Below are 20856 nucleotides of genomic sequence, written 5' to 3' on the forward strand. Positions count from 1 at the left end.
AGTCACTATAACTTTTACGCAAACCAATCAATATACCCAAATTGGGATTTTTTTTTTACCAAAAATATGAAGAAGAATACATATTGGCCTAAACTGAGGATTTTTTTTTTTTTTTTTTTACATTTTTTGGGGGGATATGTATTAAAGGAAAAAGTAATATATATATATATATATATATATATTTCAAATTGTCACTCTTTTTTGTTTATAGCACAAAAAATAAAGACTGCAGTGGTGATCAAATACCATCAAAAGAAAGCTCTATTTGTGGGAAATAAAGGATATAAAATTAGTTTGGGTACAGCATAGCATAGTGCCGTATCGCAAAAAAATGGACTGGGGTAAATCCTTCGGGGGCTGAAGTGGTTAACAGTAACTCTAAAACTTCATATATGCCAAGCTGTGTGGGGAGCTTATTGTTGCACAATCAATCCCAGCATCTGCTTTTTTTCCCCCCCTGTTTGTTCATTCAGAAAGGTGTCACCATTACCTAAGTCGGTGAAAAATTTCAGAAGAAGAAAAAAAGGTCCAATAAACTTATCTATAATGTATGTGTTATTTGAAGTTATTTTTTAGCAAATAAGAGAGCAGTTTTTCAGTTCTCACCGGCTCTCATTACTGAAAATAAATTTAAAGCGGAACTTCACTCAAAAGGGGAAGTGCCACTTGTCTGCCTCCTCCCCTCTTCTTCTTCTTGAAGTTTTGGCAGTTCTTCCTTTTTTTTTTTCTGGGGGAGGGGCTGAATACTTGGTTTTGACAGGTACTTGTTCCCACTGGCGCGGCGATCCAAGTGGACAATCGCCCCCTCCTCCTTCTGGGACACATCCCAGGTCCAAGAAAGCTGCATGCCTTTCACAAAGCTTATTTGTAGAAGCTCTTTTTTTTTTTCAGGGTGAAGAACCGCTTAAATTTAAAAAAAATATGATTGATATTGTGCAGATCCCTTTCACACTGGCAGCGCCCAAACATTTGCACGAAAGCGCTGCTTGTTTTTGCAGCTTTCTAGAGGTGCTTTTGCTGCGTTTTTGGACCGCTAGAGGGGTGCTTTTTACAAAAAGATTGTAAAACGTCCCGTTTTGCGGCGCTTTTAAAGCCCTTTTAGGCTCTTTGGAAGCGCTGCCCATTCATTGCAACTAGTGGTGCAACGGATCGTCATTGATCTGTACGGATCAACATCTTCGGATCGGCACACACGTGAGGTAGTGTGAGAGCACAGCGATGCTGTGGGCATCAGATGATCCCTGCTCTTCCGAGTGAACCCCTATTCCTATCGGCAGTGTGACCATGCACATCCAGAATCTGCTGAGCTGACTCCACGGCTTTGTTTACTTCTTACACTTTTCAATACTCCCTACAGACCACCGTCAAGAGAGCTTGTGAACCTTGAACCTGCTAAAGACATCACATGCTTTTGGACACACTTGCAGCTAACTTGCTCTGCCTATCAGGACTCTCAAGTGTTCCAGCCATCACAGCCTCTTCGTGGTGTGCTACAGTAGGTGTTTGTGATATTGTGTTTTTAGCACGACAGCATCGCGCTGATTCTCGGCGACATGGTGCCGAGATCTCGCCGACATCTCACACTCACTGGAATAGTGACAGCACATCCCAGCAAGCGCGTCATAGAAGCGGCGGGAGATCCGACTTGGATTCCCGCCAATTCTACACGTGTGCAGCGTTTGTTATGAATCCTGAGGGGGAAGTCCCTGCCGGATTTTAACTAAAAATCCGGCATGGGTTCCCCCTCAGGAGCATACCGGGCCCTTAGGTCTGTTATGGGTTGTAAGGAGAGCCCCCCCTACGCCGAAAAAAACGGCGTAGGGGGTCCCCCTACAATCCATACCAGACCCGTATCCAAAGCACGCTACCCGGCCAACCAGGAAGGGAGTGGGGACGAGCGAGCGCCCCCCCTCCTGAGCCGTACCAGGCTGCATGCCCTCAACATGGGGGGGTTGGGTGCTCTGGAGCAGGGGGGCGCACTGCGGCCCCCCCACCTCAGAGCACCCTGTCCCCATGTTGATGAGGACAGGGCCCCTTCCCGACAACCCTGGCCGTTGGTTGTCGGGGTATGCGGGCGGGAGGCTTATCGGAATCTGGGAGCCCCCTTTAATAAGTGAATGAGTATGGGGTACATCGTACCCCTACCCATTCACCTGCAAGAAAAGTGGTAAAAACACAAATAAACCACACAGGGTATTAAAATATTTTATTAGTCTGCTCCGGAGGCCTCCCCTGTCTTCTTTAGCTCTTTTACCAGGGTAGGCTTCTTCTTCCGATTTCCGGGGGTCTTCTCCTGCTCTCCGGGGTCTTCACCGCTCTTCTGTGACGTCTTCTCCGCTCCGGGGGTCTTCTCAGCTCTTCTGTGACGTCTTCTCCGCTCCGGGGGGGTCTTCTTCTATATTCGCCGCTCTCCGCTCTTGACTCGGCGCACCCCGGTTCTTCCTCCCGCTGTCCGGTTCCTTCTCCTTCAGGGCTGGCCGCCGCTATACTGGCGGCGGTCAGTCCGCTCTTCTGTAACGTCATCTTCTTCTCTTCTCGTCTTCCGTCTTCTCCAGATGTTGACACGCCGGCCGGCTCTTCTCGCTGCAATGACGTGTGCCCGGCTCGCGTCGGATTTATATAGGCCTCACAGTCCCATCATGCTCCGGTAGGTACCACGTGGGTAGGTATCACATGGGTAGGTACAGAGCATGATGGGACTGTGAGGCCTATATAAATCCGACGCGAGCCGGGCACACGTCATTGCAGCGAGAAGAGCCGGCCGGCGTGTCAACATCTGGAGAAGACGGAAGACGAGAAGAGAAGAAGATGACGTTACAGAAGAGCGGACTGACCGCCGCCAGTATAGCGGCGGCCAGCCCTGAAGGAGAAGGAACCGGACAGCGGGAGGAAGAACCGGGGTGCGCCGAGTCAAGAGCGGCGAATATAGAAGAAGACCCCCCCGAGCGGAGAAGACGTCACAGAAGAGCTGAGAAGACCCCCGGAGCGGAGAAGACGTCACAGAAGAGCGGTGAAGACCCCGGAGAGCAGGAGAAGACCCCCGGAAATCGGAAGAAGAAGCCTACCCTGGTAAAAGAGCTAAAGAAGACAGGGGAGGCCTCCGGAGCAGACTAATAAAATATTTTAATACCCTGTGTGGTTTATTTGTGTTTTTACCACTTTTCTTGCAGGTGAATGGGTAGGGGTACGATGTACCCCATACTCATTCACTTAGGGTGGGGGGCCGGTATCTGGGGGCCCCCTTATTAAAGGGGGCTCCCAGATTCCGATAAGACTCCCGCCCGCATACCCCGACAACCAACGGCCAGGGTTGTCGGGAAGGGGCCCTGTCCTCATCAACATGGGGACAGGGTGCTCTGAGGTGGGGGGGCCGCAGTGCGCCCCCCTGCCCCAGAGCACCCAACCCCCCCATGTTGAGGGCATGCAGCCTGGTACGGCTCAGGAGGGGGGGGCGCTCGCTCGTCCCCACTCCCTTCCTGGCTGGCCGGGTAGCGTGCTTTGGATACGGGTCTGGTATGGATTGTAGGGGGACCCCCTACGCCGTTTTTTTCGGCGTAGGGGGGCTCTCCTTACAACCCATAACAGACCTAAGGGCCCGGTATGCTCCTGAGGGGGAACCCATGCCGGATTTTTAGTTAAAATCCGGCGGGGACTTCCCCCTCAGGATTCATAACAAACGCCGCACACGTGTAGAATTGGCGGGAATCCAAGTCGGATCTCCCGTCGCTTCTATGACGGCTCTGTCTCCATCGCGGCAAGCCAGCTCGGCGCTGGCTCCCGCGATGGGGCTCGTAGGTGGTCAATCTCGCCGAGAAAGGGAGCGAGATTGACACAATATCGCGTTCACCTACTGTATACGCGCTGTGCACAGGAAACAACCACACATACCGGCTCGAGGTATTAGATCTCAGGGAGGGTAAGAAATTCCCTCAGAGAGTCTCCATTCATATCCGTGGCCCCTGTATATATGCCCTTAGCCGGAGACTGTTGTTACTGGCCTGACAGAAGGTGTACTTTATGCATGAAGTGACAGCAATCCCTAAACCAGCTATGATACTTCTACACAGTATGTAGCATAAATTTGAATCCACAACGTCATATTGCAGTATTTATATTTTGTCAGTGGTATCATATAGCCACTTTGGATGGACTGCTTCAGTTTCCTATAACATGGATAGACTTTTTCAAAACTGTTGGATTGATTTCTTTAATCCATTTTGACTTGCCATCTAATTTTTGTTATCACTACTAAGTAGGGATGAGCCGAACACCCCCCCCCCCCCTATTCGGTTTGCTCCAGAACCTTTGAACGGACCGAACGTTCGCGCAAACATTTAGAACCCTGTTGACGTCTATGGGACTCGAACGTTCGAATTCAAAAGTGCTCATTTTAAAGCCTAATATGCAAGTTATTGTCGTAAAACGTCTTTGAGAACCCGGGTCTTGCCCCAGAGAACATGTATCAATGGAAAAAAAGTTTTAAAAACTGTAGTTTTTTTCAGGAATCCTGATCGAACATGAGTTCGACTCGAATACGAAGCTCATCCCTACTACTAAGTAATACATTGGCCCTTTGCATTTTGACAGTGATTTGTTTGTTTGACTGGTCTACATTGATTTGTCATATCCTCCACACTTGTGGTGCTATACCGCCATCACCCTGCCTTCCCTGACTGCCCAGTGTTCCATCCTCCCCCCCCCTTTTTTTTTTTTTGCTGATCCGAAAAAATGATCTGATCCGTGACTCTGATCCGAGGAACGTTCCGAACCATGAGTTTTTTGATCCGTTGCACCCCTACAAATAACCCTCCAGTACCCCTGGGTGTTCTTGCCACCAACACCCTGAGTATGCACTGTCAACTGTCTTGAACATGACTGCTTGGGGCCAGGGCCAGGGCTCGAGTCCTGCGGGATTGCGTGGGAACTGCGTCCCTGCACTTTTTTCACAGCAGGAACGCACGTTCCCCCTGCAGGACTCGAGCAGAGAATAGTCGGGAATGCAGTGTTTACTAAGTGAGGGGCGGGGGGGGGCACCCACTGGGGGGTGTCAGGCCGGTGCCCCCCCTCCGACTGAAGCGGAGACTGCAGGCAGGTTAAGCAGCGGAGCGGCAGGCGCCCACCCCCCGCGCGACTGAAGAGACAGCGAGGCTGAGCGGGCGGGATTAGGCAGCGGCGCACAATTTTTAGAGAGAGGAGCCTGAGGTAGTGTGGCTTTGCGGGGGTGCGAACCGCACTGTAGTGACACCCGGCCGTCAGATCCCTCCCTGCTCTCCGTGCTCTGATCAGTCTCGGCACAGCCGAGTGAAGCGGCCCGCCTCCCCCTCCTCCTGTATGTTTACACAGGGGGAGGGGATCCGAGAAGTCCATGAGTGCTGTCTGGCAGGCATGTCCCGATCATCAGAGGTACATAAGGGTTACTGAATGGGGGGGAATCTGTACTTAATGGGGGGGGGGTATGTACTGAATGGGGGGGGGAGAATCTGTACTAAATGGGGGGGGGAATCTGTACTGAATGGGGGGGGGGGAGAATCTGTACTGAATGGGGGGGAATCTGTACTGAAGGGGGGGGGAATCTGTACTGAAGGGGGGGAATCTGTACTGAAGGGGGGGCAATCTGTACTGAAGGGGGGGGGGATCTGTACTGAATGGGGGGGGGGAATGTGTACTGAATGGGGGGGGGGAATCTGTACTGAATGGGGGGGGGGAATGTGTACTGAATGGGGGGAATCTGTACTGAAGGGGGGGGGAAATGTGTACTGAATGGGGGGGATTCTACTATACAGGGGTGGGTCTGTACTGAATGGGGAGTGTCTTCACTGTAGGGGGTCTGTGTAACATGCAGGGGGTCCATAACTGTTAGGGGGGGTGTCTGTGTAGCATACAGGCGTCCAGGGCTGTGTAATGTAAAGGGGTCCAGAGTGCTGTGTAATGTAAAGGGGTCCAGAGGGACAAGGACTGTGTAATGTAAAGGGGCCCAGATGTGCAGGGTGCTGTGTAATGTAAAGGGGCCCAGAGGTGCAGGGTGCTGTGTAATGTAAAAGGGCCCAGAGGTGTGGTGCTGTGTAATGTAAAGGGGTCCAGAGGTGCAGGGTGCTGTGTAATGTATGTAAAGAGGCCCAGAGGTGCAGGGTGCTGTGTAATGTAAAGGGGTCCAGAGGTGCAGGGTGCTGTGTAATGTAAAGGGGCCCAGAGGTGCAGGGCGCTGTGTAATGTAAAGGGGTGCAGGGTGCTGTGTAATGTATGTAAAGAGGCCCAGAGGTGCAGGGTGCTGTGTAATGTAAAAGGGCCCAGAGGTGTGGTGCTATGTAATGTAAAGGGGTCCAGAGGTGCAAGGTGCTGTGTAATGTATGTAAAGGGGTGCAGGGTGCTGTGTAATGTAAAAGGGGCCCAGAGGTGCAAGGTGCTGTGTAATGTAAAGGGGCCCAGAGGTGCAGGGTGCTGTGTAATGTAAAAGGGTCCAGAGGTGCAAGGTGCTGTGTAATGTAAAGGGGCCCAGAGGTGCAGGGTGCTGTGTAATGTAAAGGGGCCCAGAGGTGCAAGGTGCTGTGTAATGTAAAGGGGTCCAGAGGTGCAGGGTGCTGTGTAATGTATGTAAAGAGGCCCAGAGGTGCAGGGTGCTGTGTAATGTAAAAGGGGCCCAGAGGTGCAGGGTGCTGTGTAATGTAAAAGGGCCCAGAGGTGTGGTGCTATGTAATGTAAAGGGGTCCAGAGGTGCAGGGTGCTGTGTAATGTAAAAGGGCCCAGAGGTGTGGTGCTATGTAATGTAAAGGGGTCCAGAGGTGCAAGGTGCTGTGTAATGTATGTAAAGGGGCCCAGTAATGCAGGGGGCTGTGTAATGTGAAGGGGTCCAGAGGTGCAGGGTGCTGTGTAATGTAAAGGGGTCCAGAGGTGCAGTTGTGGAGACCTAACCTACCTAAGACAGTTTTGTATCACAGTGGCTTAGCTATGTTAACTGTCTGACGTTTTTGCTTCTTGGGGGGGGGGGTAATTTACAATGGTATTCAGCAATGAGGGGGTTAATGTACTTCCACTGATGCATTGGTGACCAGTGGCAGGTAATTAACCCCTTTGTGCTGCATTAGTGACACCAGCGTCAGTGTTTATTACCCCTATTTGGTGCAGCATGAAAGGGTTCATAAACACTGTCACTGGTGTCACTAATGCAGCACAAAAGGGTTAATTACCTGCCACTGGTCACCAATGCATCAGTGGCCAGTGGTGCATTTGATACTACCCACCCCATACACTCCGCACCCCTCTCATCTACATACCACCCACCCCCATAATTGTAAATTTTTTTGGTGGGGGAGTGGATCTTGGATGGGAGTTCCCACACTTTTTTCCCCAGGACTTGACCCCTGGCCAGGGCTATGCCATGTGCTCCAACCTGTCTGCCCTCTGGTGGGAAATTAACCTTGAGTGGTTCATGCGTGCCCTAAATTGTGTTGAGATGCATCAAGCCATTGCACAAGTTAGCAGTCATGCTGACCAAGTTACAGACGTTCAGTACATATGCCTATGTTGGTGTTTAGGATTCATGTTCCGTATGATATTATGTTAGAGCGTTGCATGTCACAAGGCAGGAGCACTGGAGAGATTACATGTTCCTTGGAAGTTCACCCAGATCTGTCGGGTTGTCCCCATGAATTATTCATGGTATCAGCTGGTCACAGCCTGGCTACCTTAATAATTCAGGCAATTATTCTACCACAGGCTCCGCATTGTCTACTTGATGCTGTGTTTATGGCAAACCTGTATTCTGAATGGCAGCAGAGATGCTCATACATGGAAGCAGATACCTAGGCAGCAGTGCCCTCCTCTGGCCTTTGCTTCTTATTACACTGTGGCAAAATAAACCGCAGGACAAGAGGTGTACTTCAAAGGGAAAGACATACAGAGGCTTCCAGTACAGACCTCTTTTTAAAAAGGCTAGTTGCCTGACTGTCCCCAGCTTCAATGCTAATCAGGAAAGTCCAGAGTGTGGTTGGCTTAGAAAGTCACCAAAAACTAATATTTCAGTTATTTGTAAATATTCATGCCTTATAGGCCTCTTTTATTTGTCCATTTAGTTCCTGCTTGGATAGTTGCCAGTCTACTTCATTTTATACAATGAAAAATATCAAAATAATTCAACATAGTAGGACTCCAGTATAATGGCTTTTTCAAGTGGGTGAACTTGGTAATCGCCCCCCCCAGTACACCTAAAGGATAAAATAGTTTAATGGTTGTTCCTGTGGAAATATCATGATATAAATTAATGAAAGTGAGGCCCCGTACACACGACCAGTTTCCTCGGCAGAATTCAGCTTCCGACCGAGTTTCTGGCTGAATTCTGCCGAGGAAACTGGTCGTGTGTACACTTTCGGCCGAGGAAGCCGACGAGGAGCTCGACGAGGAAATAGAGAACATGTTCTCTATTTCCTCGTTGTTCTATGGGAGCTCTCGGCCCGCCGAGGTCCTCGGCGGCTTCAGGGCTGAACTGGCCGAGGAACTCGACGTGTTTGGCACGTCGAGTTCCTCGGCCGTGTGTACGGGGCCTATGATAAATAAATGTATGTTTAAATGTGGCTTAGTCTTTACTACAGCTTTCTTCAAACCACAGGAATCCGATTAGAAGCAGGAGGACCAACATTAGAAATCAGTGAGGCTCCACCGTGGGCCTGTCACTCAAACATTGAGTGGAGAGAGAGCAACATGAGCAGAGTGATCAGACCTATGTACTGATCATCTTCAGTTGTTGAATCAGCAGGCTTGGGGGTATGCTCAGGACCAAGCTGTTGCTGAAGTGGAGATCTAAAGCCTCATACACACGATCGGACTTCCATCTGACAAATCCATGGATTTTTGTCCAAAGGGCATTGTCCGTGAACTTGTTCTGCATACAGACGGCAGAAAATTCTCAGCCAACATTCACCAAACTACATAGTTTTTTAGCTCTTTACCGCCACCCTTTGGGCAACTTCTGCTATTGTTTGATGCTTAGCATTAGTTCGGAGCATGCGTGTTTGTACTTTGGTTTTTAGTTAGACGGATGTGTGTACACACGATCGGATAATCCGTCGGATTATCCAAAAGTGTGTATGGGCCTTTAAGACTTGAATGTGCTATCTGACAAAGTTGTATTGCTAAAAATAATTGTATATGTATATTTCTTCTGTGTATTGAGGTGATAAACTGGAATTTGGCTTTAGTATGGAGGAGGGCTATATCATTTTTAAGTCTCCTGAAAACCGTGAAGTCCCTTTTTATTTTTCCTGATGAGAAACTTTATCTTGCTTACACAGTATAGTGGTGTAATTATTGTTGGTGTTCCTGTTAGGGAGATTCGCCCTCTCTATTTGTCATGTTACTGTTTTTTCACCAAAAGTAAAAAAAATCCCACATTTTGGGTTGTCTCCAAAATGGTACTAAGGCAAACGGTAATCTCCCTAATGGGACTGATCACAAAAAAAACAAAAGGGGAAAAAAAAACACATATTTGTTAAAACTCTCTGTCTCTGTCTCTGTCTCTGTCTCTGTCTCTGTCTCTGTCTCTGTCTCTGATTACAGCCAAGAAACCCTAAACTTACTCATGCTATACGCTAGAAAAGATTAATTGGGATGTGCACAGTGCAGTAACCATCAGCATGAAGCTTCATAGAGCAGTGGTCATCAACCCTGTCCTCAGGGCCCACTAACAGGCCAGGTTTGCAAGATAACTTAAATACATCACAGGTGATATCATTTGCTGCTCAGTGATTTCAGTATTCTAGTATGCATCTCCCCAAGGTAATACATCAAATCTGGCCTGTTAGTGGGCCCTGAGGACAGGGTCAGAGCCGTCTATAATGTTGATTGGACCCTGGGTTTTGCTCTCCATCTGCTCTGAGACATACAATAAATATCAGCTAGACTTAAAATCAGTTTACTGTATCAGATCAGGCAGTGATTGCGATTGGTTCCCAGAGGTTACAGCATATCATTACCACTTATTGACTGGTTGCTAGAGGTTACAGCACATGATTTCTTGTTGATTTGTTGCTAGAGATTACTGTACAGAAATACTGCTCACTGATTGGTTGCTAGAGGTTACAGCACATCATCTCTTCACTGCAGAGGGGCATCATATACATAGCCGCAGCTATTTACATATGAATGCCACAGCTATTTACATATGGATGCCGCTGTTCATTACATATGAATGACGGCTATTTACATGTAAACACAGGGTCTGTACGTGAGTCATTTGTACACAATAATAGGGCAGAGCTGGGCAGCATTGGTAGCAGCACTTTACACTGAGATATCAGGACACAGCAAAGCACTAAAACGTCAAGGAACAAGGGAATTTAAACTGGGATAGTTGGCAAGTATGAGGCAGTTGCTTTGGGCCTCACAACAATGACAGGGCCCAGGGCAGCTTCCCCTTTTGCCCTGCCTTAAGGACTACCCTGGACGACCACTGTCATAGAGCATTTACTGTACAGTGTAGATGCACCAGTTAAGAGATGGTTTCTAAGTAGTTGTTGACTATTGATCTCTGAAAATCATAAGTGCTCTGTATTACCTTACTGATATAGCCCACATGTGCTTGATTTTCAGAAAGCGAAGAAGTGGAAAAACCCTCCCAGGAGGATACTCCCCAGCTTATGCGCACACGCAGTGATGTGGGGGTACGAAGAAGGGGGAACTTGCGAACCCCAGGGGAGCAGAGGCGAATCAAACGCCACCGGTTCTCTATTAATGGACACTTCTACAACCACAAGGTATTGTGTGATTACTTTATGACCCATTGCATATACAGTATATTGAGCTTGTCTTTGATTATAGTGTTGTTGAATCAGCAGGCTTGGGGGTATGCTCAGGACAGGGGTCTTGCAGCACAGGGGTCCTCGATATGCATCCCAGCCACTACACTACCTACATGGCGTTAGCATTTTCCCCCTGTGCTTGTGTGGGTTTTCAACAGGTATTTTGGTTTCCTCTTGCACTCCAAAGGCCTGCTAGTAGGTTAACTGACTCCTGTCTAAATTGGTCCTAGTATGCGTATGCTTGCAAGTAATGCGGGACCTTAGAATTTAACGTCTTTTAGAGCAGGGGTTGATGTGAATGCACAATATTTTATGTAAAGCGCTAAATACATTGTTGGCACTATATGAATAACTGCTTTTAATAACTAAATTAACTTTAGGATATTTCATCCTGTAGACATCTGTATTCACTCCAGCATATGGTTCCGTCACCAATGTGAGGATAAACAGCACCATGTCCACACCACAGGTTCTGAAACTGCTGCTCAACAAATTTAAGGTGAGAGCTGCCATCTGTCATTGTCGCACAGCAAGAGTAATTATTATTCTATCCAGGGGAGTTTTTGACATGATTTCCTGGCAATTTCCAGCCCTAGACACAATACAGCAACCACAGATGGTACAAAGCAGTCTTTACTGTATGTCTCTAATTGCATTCAGATAGATTTTTTGAAGATTACATAATGCACACACCTATTTGCTGAGAAATACTGACTATACAACATTTACGTTGTCTCTGGTTCCCAATCAAAACCGCCACCGTAAATGTTCTCATAGTAACCGCTTGCTTCTCAGAGTAATATAATGTATACTTTATATTGCCTTATCTTAATGGAAGACATGTTGTAGGCTGAATCCAATGAAGGAACCACAGGAGGACTGTGCTATAAGGTGTCTGCCGCATCACTGCCAGTTAGTCACATAAGGAGCAACAAGAACATTGATTATTAAATTTCAAAATCGCACGTAATTTTGATTTTGTTTTTTTGTATAGAAGTATTCAGCCCATTGTGGTATACACGCTTTTTATACACCTTTTTACAGTGATGCTTAAATACAAGCAAGCATTGTTGATAACACATGAAGTACAGGAAACCATAACAACCAATAGGAATTTTCTCTGGTATCAAACCAGAACAGAATGAACTCCCCAGCACCTATTCCGCAAATACTTAGTCCCGATAGTGAGGGAAGGCTTAAGATAACAGGCCCTGAGGTTTTCACCTTTACAAACAAATTGGCAGTGGTAGCTCCCATGTTTCTGTCCTGACAGCTTCCTTCTAAAAATGAAAGCTCTTTATTGCGTGAAGACTAAGAAACGCTAATTCTCCATTGCAGTAACCCAGACCAACCAATCAGAATTAATTTTGTTCTGGTCGGACTTCATCTGATTGAATACTGGTTGGCTGATATGAGCCATTGCACAGGAAACGTGAACTTAGTATGAAGGTTTCCATTGCTAACCTATCAGTCTAAAAATTAGTTCCCTAGCTGTTGAGCTAAATTTGGGGCTTCTGTATTTTTTTTTCTACATTTACCTATAAAAAGTATTCAGGAGTCTGAATTTTTTTAATCTCAAAGGTTTTCTTTAAAGTAGGTCTATCATTATTCTGTTTTAATATTTTCATACATTTTATAGAGGTTGGTATAAATAGCTCAAGCTCAGTATTTGCGGATGATACAAAGCTAAGTAGGGTAATAACTTCACAGCAAGATATAGTAACATTACAGGAGGGCCTCAATAAAATAACTACATGGCAAATGAGATTTAATGTCGAAAAATGTAAAGTAATGCACTTGGGGGCTAAAAATGTTAATGCAAGTTTTTTTTTTTCTAAGGGGAGAACCTCTAGGGGAATCCAGGATGGAAAAAGATCTGGGGGTCCTAGTAGATTAGACTTGGCAATGCCAAGCTGCAGCAATCAAAGCTAGGAGAATATTGGCATTCGTAGAAGGGATTTTACACCAGAGATAAAACGATAAACTTACCACTTTATAAAAGGTGCAGGAACTGAAGAAAATCCAAAGAAGGGCAACAAAGTTAATAAGGCGACCTGGAGGATCTCAGTTACGTGGAACGACTACAGCCATGGCCATAAGTTTTGAGACCGACACAAATATTAGCCTTCATAAAGTCTGCTGCTTCAGTGGTGTTGGATCATTTAGTCAGATGTTACTATGGTATGGTTACTATGGGGGGGGGGGGGTGGGGGTTGCTCTTGAGGATTGCCCACAAGTTCTCAATGGGATTAAGGTCTGGGGGGTTTCCTGGCCATGGACCGAAAATGTTGATGCTTTCTTTCCCAAGCCACTTATTTATTACTTTTGTCTTATGGCAAGGTGCTCCATCATGCTGGAAAAGGCATTGTTCGTCACCAAACTGTTCTTGGATGGTTGGGAGAAGTTGTTCTCCAAGGATGTTTTTGTATCATTCTTTATTCATGGCTGTGTTCTTGGGCAAAATTGTGAGTGAGCCCACTCCATTGGCTGAAAAACAACCCCACACATGAATGGTCTCAGGATCCTTTACATGACACAGGACTAATAGTAGCGTTCTCCTTTTCTTCTCCGGGCAAGGTTTTTGCCGGATGCCCCAAACAATCAGTAAAAATGACTTTATCCCAGTCCTCAGCAGTCCAATTCCTGTACCTTTTGCAGAATATCAGTCCGTCCCTGTGTTTTTCTTGGAGTGAAGTGACTTTTTGCTGCTTATTTTGACACCAGGCCATCCTCAAATTCTTCTCCTCAGCATTGGGTAGACGCACTCGCACCTGTTTGCTGCCATTCCCTCAGCAAGCTGTGCACTGTCCGTGCCCTAATCTCATAGCTGAGCCACCTGTTGGAGACGGTCCTGGCGCTTGCTGGACTTTCTTGGGCTCCCTGGTGCCTTCTTCACAAATACAGTGGAAATGTTTTTTTTTATGGGATTAAGTTCATTTTCATGGCAAAGAGGGACTTTGCAATTAATTGCAATACATGTGATCACTCTTCATAACATTCTGGAGTAAATGCAAATTACCTTCATAAAAGCAGAGGCAGCAGACTTTGTGAAAGTTAATATTTGTGTCTTTCTCAAAATTTTGGCCACGGCTGTACAATCATTAAACGTTTTCTGTCCCAGGAGATAAGACGTTTTTAGAGGTAATATGATAGCGATATACAAATATCTCAATGGTGATTCTGGTATAGGAAATAAGCTATTCAGTCTTAGGGAGTGTAAGGCCCGTACACACGACCGGATCTGTCCGCTGGGATTTATCCACGGATCAGTTCCAGCAGATAGATCCGGTCGTGTGTAGGGCGTAGCAGACATTTTCAAGCGGACATTTGTCAAGCCGACGGTTTTCCAGCGGATAAAAATTTCTTAGCATGCTAAGAAATCTATCCGCTGGAAACCTGTCCCTCGGACTTATCCGGTCGTCTGTACAGACTCACCGGATAAGTCCGTCCGATCCCCATCCCTCGCATGCGTCGAAATGATTCGACGCATGCGTGGAAGTATTTACCTTCCAGGGTCGCCCACGTCGCCGCGTCATCGTCGCGGCCACATCACCGCGGATGTTTTCCGCAGGGATTTTGATCTGATGGTGTGTACAGCCATCAGATCAAAATCCGCCAGCGGACATATTCGATGAAAACGGTCCGGCGCACCGTTTTCATCGGATATCCGCCCGTGTGTACAGGGCCTTAGAAGCGGTTTAACCTTTAAACTGCGTAGGGGGTTTTTCACCATCAGGGCGGTAAGGATGTGTAATTCTCTTCCACAATCAGTGGGAATTATTGATACAGTATTTAAAAAAAAATCTTGGATGGGTATCTTGGCGAACACAGTATACAGGGATACAGGAAATTATTATGAACAAGCACACCTACCAACTATATGGACTGGTGTCTGTATTCAACCTTACCAACTATGTAACTTATAATTTCTTACAGTTCTGACCTCGATATGCTAAAAATACTTTGACGAGACAAGCAATGACAAGAGGAATGTAGAGGGTGGGGGACGTATCCACATCCACATCTGCATTTCTCAGGAAAGTTATCACAGCCAAGACAAGCTGCACTTGTGACTCAGCCGTCTCCTTTATAGTTGCAGTTGGATTTGCGGGGGGGGGGGGGGGGGTTACGTCAGACCTCATAACTAGGGTTAGAAAGCATTTGGTAAAAGTACTGTATGTAGGGAGCAGAACTGTAAAAACATATATAATATCTTTAAAGAAGAACTCCAGGCAAAAATTGTATTTACCCATACAGTGGGGATGTGCAGTCACTGCATTGGTTAACTGCCTGTTTTAGCCTGCACAAGGAAAAGCTATACTTACCTGATCCTTTGATCCTCTGGAAAACGGCGCTCCCCCACAGTCCATCCACAAGACCGCTAGTGTGCAGGGGGGCAGGAGCAGAAAATAAGAGGCCATGAAAAAAATAACTAGTGAGAGTTAATGATTTCAATGGCAGATTCTTATTTCTATTTTTTTCTGTAGATACACTTTAACCACATTTTAAAAACCAACTAATTAGTATGTTGAATATGGGCAAATCATGAACAGCTTAAATATTACAACTTTACAATGCTGTTTTTATTCTGATATAAATATTTTAATAGCAAAAGCAACCTAATTGTGTGGCAATTTATTTTCAGATTGAGAATTCATCTGCAGAATTCTCCCTATATATGGTGCATACAAGTGGAGGTAAGAGATTACATTAATGGATGCTATTCAAAGGTTCTGTGATCTTTCTTTCTTTCTTTCTTTCTTTCTTTCTTTCTTTCTTTCCTTCCTTCCTTCCTTCCTTCCTTCCTTCCTTCCTTCCTTCCTTCCTTCCTTCCTTCCTTCCTTCCTTCCTTCCTTCCTTCCTTCCTTCCTTCCTTCCTTCCTTCCTTCCTTCCTTCCTTCCCTTTTAAATGACACGTCACACAAGTCAATATGCTTATATTATTCATTTACAAAAGAGGGCAATAGAAAAGACGAGTTCTGAATACTAGCCCAGACTCCATAGAGGAATTGCCCAAAGACAGCTTAAGAACAGTTTAACAGTATAAAGATACAATACACGTATATGTGCAATGGAATACCACCTGAAGCTTGACCTGTAGGACAATAAGGGGTTAAGTGTTTAATGCAGGAAGTCACACTCTTGAGAGGAAAACCAGGCCGGCATATTCAACCTTTAAATCCTAATGAGAGATTAGACAGAATAAGGATAGTGTAGGTCCAGGCCTGATAGTCTTCACAGGCAGTTGACGCTAATTAGATTATATCCAATAAGGCACAGTGATGTATTAACAGACTAGCTGGATTTAACATACTATTGATACTCCTTGAAATGGTTCAAGGTAGAGGTTTCTATGTACAGTGGTCAAAAAGAAGTGCAGTAAAGTGTTCCCAAGGTAAAGGTGTCTGTACACAGTGTTCCAATAAATTAACCAGGTAAAAATTTGCAGAAGGTGGGCAATTGCCTTTTTACTAATGACTGGACCAAACTAGATGCCTTGCAGACAGCGACCCGGGATAAGACATCAGTTAAGCCGATGACTACGGAGAGTGGACGACTGTGGCGTTGAGCTGCTGAGTCGGTGCTGTGTAGATGTCTGACAAACAGCAAGCCGAGTTGGGCCCTCCGAGGCCCGGGAAGAAGAAAGCGTGGGGTGGGTCTCCTTTTATAGTCTCACCCAGAAGTCCTGTTGAGTGGTAGCAAGGATGTGTAGTCCCGATGTATGGTTATGCAATTATATCGCTGGTCAGAAAGACTAATAGTCCCACAATCTATTGGGTTGGGCTCACAGATATGATGACAGTCACTGGCGCCCAGCATTAAAGGGATATAACTATAGGTGAGGAATGATGGGGAAAGCACACAATATTACAATTTATAGTCCACCATCACTACTTTAACATCTATCGTACTGACACTGTCCACTGCATTAAGATAAAACGCTTTCTGTGTGCAGCAGCCCTCCTAATACTTACCTGAGCCCCATCTCCATCCAGCAATGTCCATGAGTGCCTCGGTTGTCTAGGACTCTCCCACTGCTGTCAATTAAAGACAGTTAGCCAATCAGGAGAGAGAAGGGGGTCTGAATGCAGCTCGGTTTGGGTGCTCGAATAGCAAGATGCTAATTGTGAGGGCACTCGACAGGAGTTATGGGCCAGGAGAGCCAAAGAGGGACCTGAGAAGAGGAGGATTTGGGCTACTTTGTGCAAAACCATTACACAGGGCAGGTAAGTATAACTTGTTTATATAAAAATAACAATCACTCGAAGTCCAGGGCCTGGAGTTGGGCTTTAAGCCTTATTATGTTTCTCAGGGACTTTTGTGGCAAGATGTACTGTAGATGGAGGTTGAATTGGACTTGACCATAATGGGCAGAGCCAGGAAGTCCTTTTAGAAAATCCTTGTTGATGGCATCCCCAAGGACTGTGGTTCATTCATCACACAAATGCCCAGTCCTCATTAACTAATGAACAATGGAAATTTAAGGAGGATTTACCGAAAGATATTAACACTTCAGGTGAAAAGATATGAAAGAATAGTGGGCCAGATTCACAGCTGAAATACGCCGGCATATCTACTGATACGCCGGCGTATTTTCAAATTTGCCGTGTCGTATCTTTAGTTTGAATCCTCAAACCGATCGTGTGTACAGGGCATTAGTGTTCATTCTCACCATCCCCACTGCAGGTGGGGATGAGAGACTTGCTTTTGCTTTGACACAGATTGCGTTTCACGGGACATAGCCCCGCTTCTTCAGGAAAATGTATCGCAGTCAAACACTAGAATAATAAATATTGCCAACATCAATTCAATATCAATCAGTATAATAGCTTAATGATTTGTTGCCACGTACCTCAAAGTTTATACAAAAGCATATCAATGGAGTATATGATCTTCATACAGTCAGTCGCTGGTCAAATGGTATAGTCCTCACTCCTCACACAGCTCTTTGAGAAGACCAAGCCCCAATTTATCATTTCATATTAATATCTGAAAAGATATATAATATGGATAGCCTGATGACAAATGTAACAGAACCCATCAACATAACACTGTGTATAGAGTAATAGGGCAAAAAGATATATTGGTATGGGGCCCCTTTTAATTACAAACTACACCCCTACTCCCCAGTTTGGAAATGCATATCTATATTAGAGTCACTTATCCTGCCTTTAATTTTTTTTTTTTTCTGAAGGAGCCTGGAGCCCTGCTTTAAAATAAAAATGTAACATTTGTGCATATTTGACATGGTGAAGCACAGCCCTGGTCCTTTTCCAGTATGGTTGCCTCCACACAGAGAGCAGAAAAAGTGAATAACTGTAAAAAGAAAAGTTGCTGAGAGACCTTGGGCAGTACTGGTGACTAATCGTTTGTGCCCAGAAAAGGCAAGCAGTCTGCCGTTTTAGGTGCTCATTAATATAATTGGAAAAAAAATCACCAATGTGATGTATTCCAATCGAATTCAAAACGTGGTCCATGCTCCTTTCTATTTTATTTTTTTTGGTTGCAATGGGTTACTGCACACAAATAACATTATATTTATTTTATTAAATAGGGGTGAAGTGTCCATGTACATTAGGATCCAAACTGTCAGCATGAATTCTTTGTACAATGTAAGATGAAGTTCTTATCCAGTCTCACTTTCCCTACAGAGAAGGCGAAGCTGAAGGTCACAGACTATCCTCTTGTTGCTCGAATTCTGCATGGTCCCTGTGAGCTGGTATGTAAGGTTTTCCTGATGGAGAAGGATCAAGTGGAAGAGGTCACCTATGATGTAAGATTCATTCTGGACACTCTGATGTGATTTTTGTTTTTTTTATAATGACCTTGGACAAGAGCAACAATAAAATGACTGATAGCCCTGGTTCACACTGGGTACGATTTGGAACGATTTGAGATGCGATTTGACATGTCAAATCGCATCTCAAATCGGCGGCAATTGTCGGCAATGGCATTGTCCTAATCAGTGCGACGCCGCATCTGCGATTTCAAAAAGTAGTTCCTGTACTACTTTTTGCGATTTCGGGCCGCGATTTACATTAAATTGCGGCCGAAATCGCGGCAAAATCGCAGCCGCAAAATCGCGGTAAAAAAATCGTGCATTTTACCGCGATTTTGAATTCGCAGCAGTGTGAACCTAGGCATAGTGTTCTTGTCTATAGCCAGGGTCACACATTTTCAGTGCAATCCTGCTTGCACATTACATTAATTATGTCAACTGTTAACTTTGTTGTGGTAAAGCCCAAGTAATTTGAATGGGCTACAATGGTCCTCATAGCGCACCCACAATGTGTTCTTTTTTCAGCGCACCACAGTGCAAATATATGAATCCAGCCTATAGCAACCAGTCTGACACTCCCTTTTTTTTTTTTTTTATTTATTTGTTTTATTATAGGCTATACTAAAGAAATAATAGATGGGACTAGATTAGTTTCTACAAGCACAACCAACAATTATATCTGCACTAGTACTTCTAAGTACTAGTGCTGATGCAGGGAGTGCTTATGCGTGGTCCTTTTTAAAAAAAAAAACAAAAAAAATCCAATAGTGACTTTTAGCCCTGGTTCACACTGATGCTACTTTGAAATGGCACCCACTTCACTAGTAGCGCGATTTCAAAGTAGCAAGGTTAGAGCAATTTCAGGTGCTACTTGATAGACTTTTGTGTGGCTTCATGCACAGATGTCTATTGAAGTCGCACCTCAAATCGGCAAAAGTAGTACAGGAACTACTTTTGCAAACCAGCGTGGCGCCGCAAAATCGGTGTCGCACTAATTGGAACAGTGTCATTGCCTCCAATGGGCTGCAACTTGTCATGCAATTTATCTTTTAAATTGCATGACAAATCGATCCAATGTGAACCTAGGCTTATAAGAATAGCTTTTTGCCATTCTGAGTTGTCCAAAACTTGAGCCGTGAGTGGCCTTGTTTGCCATTGGTAAAATTGCTGTCAGCTGAACAGTGACTACATCCAATCAGATGCAGTCACAGTTTGGGTATTCTGACAGTCGCCAGTTCCAGCTGCCAGAATACAGTGGCTGGCAGGGAAATATTTCCATCCATGCCATTTGGTATGAATACTGAAATATATACTATTATAATCTGTGTAGAGGGATAGGCATATTGCTTAAATTGATAGGCAGGTACTGCGGCTTGCTTTGGAGTGCCATACAAGAATTATGCTTTATTCCTCCTTGTAATTGTTTAAGAAGGGATGACGAGTGACATAGTTGCATATAGTTACATAGTTAGTCACGTTGAAAAAAGACAAGTCCATCAAGTTCATCCATAACGATGACGATAATGGCTAATCTATTCTCCCCAGTGGCTAATGTAGACCTCTTACCTTTGAACCTGTGATGATGAGGTTGAGCATTTGTATGCACAACATAGATGCGGATTATGCTGCACCTACCTCCTACTGTGCCATCTTATCAGCGCTTCATTCCCTGGCCGCTGTCACTTTTTTTTCAGCTACCACAGTCAAACCTTGTCTACCACCCTGTGCAGGAGTTACATTGTCCCTGGCCCCCGGCTTAATTTCTGACATGCCAGAATGAGCCAGGCTTTATATAAAGCACTACAAATCACCTAGAGTTGGGGCAAAGGATTTTCTGCATGTCTCTTTTGTCAAAATACTTTACCTCTACTCTAAACTGTTTAGTAAAGTTCCACTTTAATATTATAAATAAAAGAAAGGGCAACCTTGTAAAAAAAAAAAAAAAAGTGAAAGTCGCATACAAAGTTTACTTTTTAGATAAACATCGTAATAATAAAAACAGTATTATAAAATTGTGATGCTGCAGCAGTTATTCGGACTTCCACCTGAAAATTTAAGGAGCCAGGCAGAGAATCGTCAACCAAACAGCAACTGCATCCAGAGAGATGAAGTCTCTGGGTATTCCTGGGAGTAGCAGCGTAATGGCCAGCAGGGGAGATTCCATCACCATCCACGCTGCTTAGAATGCGGCTGAACAAAGAAATATTAACGTGTATGGTTAGTCCAAGGAATGCCTATTTTATATGGATATGAGTGAAGAAAAAAGTGAATAATATTTTATGAGAA

The 20856-nt window shown here is 45.2% G+C and overlaps 1 protein-coding gene across 1 annotated transcript in view; it reads left to right on the forward strand.

Moving 5' to 3' along the window:
* The window catches only part of RASSF2 (Ras association domain family member 2), a 79869-nt gene that overhangs the window by 53896 nt on the left and 5117 nt on the right, over positions 1-20856 (forward strand). The window contains exons 6-9 of the mRNA XM_040345917.1: positions 10582-10745; positions 11188-11289; positions 15436-15487; positions 18443-18564. Of these exons, the coding sequence (XP_040201851.1) occupies positions 10582-10745; positions 11188-11289; positions 15436-15487; positions 18443-18564 (440 nt within the window). The remainder of the gene's footprint in view (positions 1-10581; positions 10746-11187; positions 11290-15435; positions 15488-18442; positions 18565-20856) is intronic.

The sequence above is a fragment of the Rana temporaria genome, chromosome 3, assembly GCF_905171775.1.
Source record: "Rana temporaria chromosome 3, aRanTem1.1, whole genome shotgun sequence".
NCBI classification, from domain to species: domain Eukaryota; kingdom Metazoa; phylum Chordata; class Amphibia; order Anura; family Ranidae; genus Rana; species Rana temporaria.